General features: G+C 38.5%; 1 protein-coding gene across 1 annotated transcript; it reads right to left on the bottom strand.

Moving 5' to 3' along the window:
* Positions 1 to 960: 960 nt before the first annotated feature.
* On the bottom strand, positions 961 to 1,896 carry LOC113036364 (olfactory receptor 52N5-like). Its single transcript, XM_026192682.1, has one exon. The coding sequence runs from the start codon at positions 1,894 to 1,896 to the stop codon at positions 961 to 963; it is 936 nt and encodes a 311-aa protein (XP_026048467.1).
* Positions 1,897 to 8,338: the final 6,442 nt, after the last annotated feature.

Below are 8,338 nucleotides of genomic sequence, written 5' to 3'. Positions count from 1 at the left end.
AAAAAATGTTTTCCTTCTATCTGATGGTCCTAATTTGAAGGTCTGAAAGACAACTCCTTGAACACAATGATGCCAAACAATACAGAACAGTGTTGATAATGGATTAGAATGAAGAACTGAATTGATTAAGTTGATCCAAACAGCCATTCACCAAGGAAATATTTTATCACTGGCATTTCTTATTATCTTTAGCCACACAGTAATCTTAGTTGGCTTTTATGAGTAAAATTAGTTAAAAAACTCTAAAAGCCTTTTGTTTTTAATAGGATATGACAAAGAAGCCTCAGAAGCTTCAGTTAGCGTTAGATGGAAAATAATAGTTGCAAGGGTACATAATAAACAACTGAAAATATATTCCCTATTGGTATATGTACAATACATTTTGTATTGTGATACTCTATTAAAGTAAAAAAAAAAAACATTACTAACTTTTTGAGCATAAGTTTTGGGTTGTAAGTTATTAACAATGACTACACAGAAAAAAACCCACAAGCTTACTGAAAACAAATGCATTACTCAGCTCCAAATACATGCATAGTGATACTGATTATAAGGACATTTTTATTTATTTTATGCTCTGTCATAGATATTATTTTAATGGCTTTTCAACAATCAATCAATAGAAGTGTGTAGGCCTGGCCCCACTTAAAAAAAAAAGGTTGGTAGAAAACATTTAGATTTGAATACATGGGTGGGAGGAAAATTAATGCGTCACTCATTCTGATGTCTTGTCATTTTATGCTGTTGTTATTGTTATTGAGCTGTTGAAAGACTTTTCAAAAGGAACTGGAACTTCAGTTAAAAGAAAAGGTTAATCTAAAATAGGTACCTTTTAGTTGCAACCACTGAAAACCTTACTTTATTTATTTATTTTGTACTAATGTGACCTTCAGGGTATTTAAAGGCGCCTATAAATAAAATGTATTATTATTAGTAGTGTAAATTTAAGATAAAAAAATATTAGGATGGAGTCACTTTTCTTTTTAGTATTTCAGTAATTTTATGTCTTAATGATCTCGTTTGCATTCCATAAATTATTGGATTCAGATTAGCAGGGACAACATGAAATAAAACATATGCAATTTTCCTTAAGACTGGGTAATTTGGGAAACGATGCAAAATAATTGTTAAAAATCCTGACCAGAGCATGATCAGATAAAGAACAAGGTGGCTTGCACATGTTTGCAGCGCTTTGTTATTTAAGTCTTTGTTTTTCTTAATCCAGCAAATGAGAGCAATTCTAAAATAGGTGGCAGCTATGCTTGCAATTGAACTAGTAAACAGCAGCACAGTGAAAAAGAGTCCATAGATGTTGTTTATGGACACGTCCTCACAAGAAAGCTTGAATAGTGATGCATTGTCACAGTAAGAATTTTGTATAGTGGATCTGCAGCGGGACAGCCTCACAGTAAGACCTATTAATATAGACACAAGCACTACTGACACCCCCCAGGCAGCTGCGGACAGCCCAACCACAGTTCTGGTTGTCATAATGGAACTATACCTTAAGGGGTGGCATATCGCCACATATCTATCAATTGCCATAATGATGAGGATCATATGTGAAGCCGATCCAAATGTGTGACTTTGAAAAGCCTGAACCACACACTGTTTGTAGGTGATAAACCGTTCGGTTGCCAAGATGTGAGCCATTAGCTGAGGCAGCAGGACTGTGTTACCTATGAGATCATTGACAGACAGGTTACAAAACAGAAAGTACATTGGCTGGTGCAAACTCTTCTGAGAAATGATAAGCAAAAGGACTCCAATGTTAGAAAAAAGCAGGGTGAAGTAAACAAAGAGCAGTAAGAAAAAGAGAGGATACGTTAACTGTGGAGAAATGTCAAAACCTTGGACCTCCAGAATATCGGTTGAAACTGTTTTGTTTTTTTCCATTCTCTTTACTTAATGGGAAACCTAAAAGAGAAAACACTGACAATGAAACATGATAAGTGTCCCAGTATGTTAAAGCTGAATGAACATACTTATTATACTTTTTTTTCTGCCTGGAAAAAAAATCAATAAAAATAAAATATGATTAAAAATGATTCATGATAACAAAAAAAGAAAAACAAACACAAAATTAAATTAAATTACACTTTTAAAAACACATTACCTTCAATTGAAATATTCAGTAATCAATTTCTGTCTTGTTCTCTTGCATAAAAAAACCCTTTTCATTCATTTTCAAATATGGTGTGTAAAACAACAACAACTAAAACTGACACCAATAAACCATAACTATAAACTAAGGAAAGTACCAACATTTTATAGTGAAAATGCAGATGTTTTGAAAAAAACAAAACAAAACAAAACAAAACAAAAAAATGCTCAACAAAACCTACAACAATGTGAAGTCACAGTGTTTTAAGCTGCTAGTGTTTTGTACCTTGGCTGTGGAGGAGGGAATCTAATCAGCAGCTACAGCTGAGTGACTTTTATATTGAGGGTGTAACATTTGATATGAATTTACTGGCTTCTCCATTTCAGCTACAGTTCTATATTTATCAAGGGCTTGTTATAGATTCCCACATGAATTAATATGGAGCTTGATATTTAATTTTTGTCTAGATGCAAGAATAAAAGCAAAACTTTTCCTGCCATACACTTCGAAAGAAGAAAAAAAAAAGTTAACAAGCACATTTTAAATTATTAACAAGAATGAGGACCATAAATAGTGGCCAGTGTGTATTATCTGTAGAAATTGTACTCTTTCCACTTTTCACTGTATGTTTGTGACCTGCACTCTACCTGCAGTCCTTCCAGACACATGAAGAAAGCAATGGGATATGGAAACAATGTGGACTTGTCCGCCATGGATTTATCATTACTACCAAGTGCAACTAAGTGTTATAGACATATCTGCTGACACAGCTTAACACACTTAATCAAACTAAAACAAAAAACAAAAAACAACCATTTAAGTTAGGCCTTATATTATATGGTGGTGCTGGACTTGCCACTGTTTTCCGGGACAGTTTCTCCTGCAGAGCTTTGGACTATGAGACTTTCCCTTTCTTTGAGTCACAGTTTCTTAAGGTCGGTTCATCAAATATATTTTACTGTGTTTTAATCTGCCGCCCTCCCGGCCCCGCTGGTGTTTATATCCAGGATTTCACAGACTTTTTATCCTCCATTATTAGATGAGCGATTTCATCCTGCATGTGGATGATCTTAGCTGTAGCATGGCCTCTGACTCTTTTAATTTTATTCAGCATGTCTCTGGTCCCACTCACGTTAAAGGCCACACCTTGGACCTCGTGTTTTCTCTTTGCTTAGACATAACTAATCTCTGTGTTAAGGATGTACAAGTGAGTGACCATTCTTGTGTTATTTTTAACCTTAGCTTCCCTCTGGAAACACCACCATCCAATCTCTTGTTCAATAAGTGGTTCATAAATCAGGATGTTGCCCTGAAGTTTTCTGATTTATGGATCCTCATGTGATCAGGGGCTGCACTGATGCTGATGTTGCTACGCTGTCAAAGTCTGTGTGGACAGAGGCATGAAAGGACCCAAAATGCAGACACAAACGTAGAGGCCAGGCTGAAACTCAAAATGGTGGCTTTATTGCTGAACACTGGAAAAACTAAACTAAACTTGACAATACAAAATAAACTTGGTAGACTTGGCAAACAGAACACACAGACATAAATAAGCGAGGATGCAACACTGAACACAGGAAGACAGAGGACTTAAATACACACATGAGGTATCAGGAGAAGTGGCAAGACAGCTGACACACATGAACATAACGACATCACAGGGGAAACGTAAAACTAAACACAATGAACACAAGAACACAGGACCTCTTTCAAAATAAAACAGGAAACATAATGTAAAGCAGACCTGACGACATGAACTTAACAAAAGACATGCAGACATGAAACACATGAAGGGTAAGGGAGACTTAACACAGGGGTTGAAAACATAAGGGGAAACTAATAAGCAAATGAACATAGAAAACGTAATGAGCTTAAACATACACTATAAACATCAAAATATATTAAAACCCAAAACGCTGGGTCCAAAGACTCAGGATTGTGACAGTTGTACCTTTAAAAACTGTCATTGCTGCCCCAAAAAGAGCTCCTCCTCCTAAACGATGACATAAGGAACGTCAAAAGACTCTGTAGGAAAGCAGAACGCCTTTGGAAATCAACTAAAATTGATGTTCACAGGCTCCACCTTAGGGAAGTTTGGGTTTCCCTGCATGAAACCATTAAATCAGCTAGATCAGGATATTTTTCTCAGTTGATCTCATCAAACAAGAAAAATTCCAAAGTACTGTTCGAAACCATAAAATGGCCTGTATTTATATAGCGCTTTACTAGTCCCTAAGGACCCCAAAGCGCTTTACATATCCAGTCATCCACCCATTCACACACACACATTCACACACTGGTGATGGCAAGCTACATTGTAGCCACAGCCACCCTGGGGCGCACTGACAGAGGCGAGGCTGCCGAACACTGGCGCCACCGGGCCAACAGTAGGGAACGGGTGAAGTGTCTTGCCCAAGGACACAACGACCGAGACTGCTCAAGCCGGGGCTCGAACCGGCAATCTTCCGATTACAAGGCGAACCCCCAACTCTGGAGTCACGATCGCCCCATAAACTCTATTGTTTCCCCCGTGGACCACCCAGTACCTGTGTCCTCTATATGTGAGAGTGATGACTTTCTAAACTTCTTTGTAGATAAAGTTAATAATGTCCATATGAGCATTGTGTCTCTGGTCCACCTCCCTCTCATTTGCTGTAAGTGTTTAACCCATTGACCATACATGACCTTTCACTTCTGCTGGATAAAATGAACATCACCACTTGTCCAAATGACATTCTACCTGCTGTGCTGTTTAAAAATGCTCTCTCTGTCATATCTCCAAACCGCGAACGTTTTTGTCTAAATCTGAGTTAGAAATGATTATTCATGCTTTTATTTCTTCTCGCTTAGATTACTGTAACAATCTTTTTTTTTTTGAGCAAAAAGAACCTTGACCATCTCCTGCCTATGTTTCTGATCTCTTAGAACCTCACACTCCCTCTCGCAGCCTGAGATCATCTAATCAAAGGCTGTTGGTAGTTTGTCAAAACATCAAAACTAAGAGTTTGAGTGAAAAAACAAACAAAAACACAAAAAAGTGTATGCTCAAAAGTTATTCTAAATGTTGAGACAGGTGTTGTTTGTGTTGGGATTCTAAAAATTTGTGAAATTTGTGGCATAGAAATGGTAGCACTGGTTTTTGATAATATGCAGAGTGATGGTTATAAAGTCTAACAGCTGCTGGGAGGAAGGACCTGCTATTAAGCTCCTTTGTGCACCTATGATTTATTTAGTTTTGACTGAATTACATACAAGAAAAAAAAGTGCCCTGTGGCAAGCTGGAGTCCAGGATTTACCCTGCCTCTTTCCATATATTTCCATGATTTTCCATGTATTTCAATGAGTGCTCCATAAAAGCATAAGCACATGTAAAAATAAATAAATAAATATTTTCAATATTTCATATCTACATTAACATCTGAAAATGAACCAGGGACTGGGGCAATTTCAAATTCCCCAAATGTGAATATGTTTATGTCCCAGTGAACCATGTCATCAGATAAGTCAACCACTCAAATAAACAATCAAGCAGAAAAATACCTTAACTTTACATAGAAAGGCCCGAGACAGTAAACTCAACCCATGTCCTTTTCTGTGGAACAGTACTAAAAAAGGGCAAATAATGTAATAAGTGGGTCAAATGAATTATCAAAGCAGCTCAAGGGTTCATCATATCCATTTCCCAGGGGAAGATGATTAGTCCTAATGTCCTTACTGCCCTTTTGTGTGAGTAAAAATTGTCCTTGTTCCCCATTGCCTGCTGTGATCACTTCAGAGCTCTGTTTCAATTAGTATTCTTTCATACTTTCTGGAAAGGCCGAACATTGAAATCATTAAACATGGTTTTTGTCTTTCTGCATTTTCTGTAAAACATTTTACTTCAATATTAATAAATTACTATGTCAGAAGGAACTGTTGTTCCTACAGTGCAAATGAATGTACATAAAAAACAATAAATGATTGTAATAATTTATATATTTATGAAAAAATAATAAACAGTGTTATAGTACCCAAGGTGTAAAAATAATTTACTTAATTTCACAGTTCATGATTAAAGTTTAAAAAAATCAAATGTTCACACATTATTATGCAACTCCACTTAACAACTTGTAAACATCTGAGTCAAACACACCTCCCAGGAGTATTATTAAAAAACAATCCTCATTAGCAAGTAAAACAGTATATCATTCTAGACTAGAGGTTTACCATTTGTCCAGGGATTAATTAAAATGTGAGACAGTTAATAACACATCAATTAATCAAACTTCTAAGGGGCTCATTAAAAATATGTTTTGACAAAGTAATCAGGGATTTGGCTGTTGTAATTCTGCCTAGTTAAAGTGGTTCCAGTTACATAATAGTTTTATAAAAGTTTTATTACAGCTCTTTATTTTAAGAGCTGAAATTATATTTAAGCTGAATAAAAATATATTTTTATTATTTCTGTGGCACTACTTTATGGTATAAGGTATTGTTATGCTAATGCAGCAATTATGTTATAAAACAGTTATAAAAGTATATAAAAGAAATACTTTTAAAGTATTATTTGTAGCACTATATACCAACATATCTTTACTAATAATATATATATATACGAGTTTATTGTTTGCCATTTGTATCTATCTATCTATCTATCTATCTATCTATCTATCTATCTATCTATCTATCTATCTATCTATCTATCTATATCTATAAAAAAAAAAAAACCACCCAGCACGCCCCTGCGGGCGGTTTATCCTTCAAGCTCGGGTCCTCTACCAGAGGCCTGGGAGCTTGAGGGTCCTGCGCAGTATCTTAGCTGTTCCCAGGACTGCGCTCTTCTGGACAGAGATCTCCGATGTTATTCCCGGGATCTGCTGGAGCCACTCGCCTAGCTTGGGAGTCACCGCACCTAGTGCTCCGATTACCACGGGGACCACCGTTACCTTCACCCTCCACATCCTCTTGAGCTCTTCTCTGAGCCCTTGGTATTTCTCCAGCTTCTCGTGTTCCTTCTTCCTGATATTGCTGTCATTCGGAACCGCTACATCGATCACTACGGCCGTCTTCTTCTGTTTGTCTACCACCACTATGTCCGGTTGGTTAGCCACCACCATTTTGTCCGTCTGTATCTGGAAGTCCCACAGGATCTTAGCTCGGTCATTCTCCACCACCCTTGGGGGCATCTCCCATTTTGACCTTGGGACTTCCAGGTTATACTTGCACAGATGTTCCTGTACACTATGCCGGCCACTTGGTTATGGCGTTCCATGTATGCCTTGCCTGCTAGCATCTTGCACCCTGCTGTTATGTGCTGGATTGTCTCTGGGGCATCTTTACACAGCCTGCACCTGGGGTCTTGCCTGGTGTGATAGACCCCAGCCTCTATGGATCTTGTACTCAGAGCTTGTTCTTGTGCTGCCATGATTAGTGCCTCTGTGCTGTCTTTCAGTCCAGCTTTGTCCAGCCACTGGTAGGATTTCTGGATATCAGCCACCTCCACTATCTGCCGGTGGTACATACCGTGCAGGGGCCTGTCCTTCCATGACGGTTCCTCGTCTCCCTCCTCTTTCTTGGGTTTCTGCTGCCTGAGGTATTCACTGAGCACTCGGTCAGTTGGGGCCATCTTCCCAATGTATTCTTGGATGTTCGTTGTCTCATCCTGGACTGTGGTGCTGACACTCACCAGTCCCCCCTCAGTGAGATCCCCTCAGTGAGATCATTAACAAGACTGGCTACAGATACCGACTACGGAACGGAGCAGTTGTCAGCCACCTCCTGTACATGGATGACATCAAGCTGTATGCCAAGAGTGAACGAGACATCAATTCACTGATCCACACTACCAGGCTATACAGCAATGACATTGGAATGTCGTTCGGACTGGAGAAGTGTAGTCGGATGGTAACAAAGAGAGGGAAGGTAGTCAGAACTGAGGGGATTGAACTACCAGAAGGCAACATTGCAGACATAGAGGACAGTTACAAGTACCTGGGGATCCCGCAGGCGAATGGGAACAATGAAGAGGCCGCTAGAAAAGCTGCAACCACCAAGTACCTGCAGAGGGTCAGGCAAGTCTTGAGGAGTCAGCTGAATGGTAAGAACAAGATCCGGGCCATCAACACGTACGCCCTGCCCGTGATCAGGTACCCTGCTGGGGTAATAGGCTGGCCAAATAGATAGATCTATCTATCTATCTATCTATCTATCTATCTATCTATCTATCTATCTATCTATCTATCTATCTATCTATCT

This window comes from Astatotilapia calliptera, chromosome 14 (assembly GCF_900246225.1).
Source record: "Astatotilapia calliptera chromosome 14, fAstCal1.2, whole genome shotgun sequence".
Classification (NCBI taxonomy): domain Eukaryota; kingdom Metazoa; phylum Chordata; class Actinopteri; order Cichliformes; family Cichlidae; genus Astatotilapia; species Astatotilapia calliptera.
This window is presented reverse-complemented; position numbering and strand designations above follow the sequence as displayed.

Excerpts from the sequence above, each read along its gene's own strand:
- LOC113036364 (XM_026192682.1), bottom strand. The coding sequence starts at position 1,896 with ATGGAAAAAAACAAAACAGTTTCAACCGATATTCTGGAGGTCCAAGGT.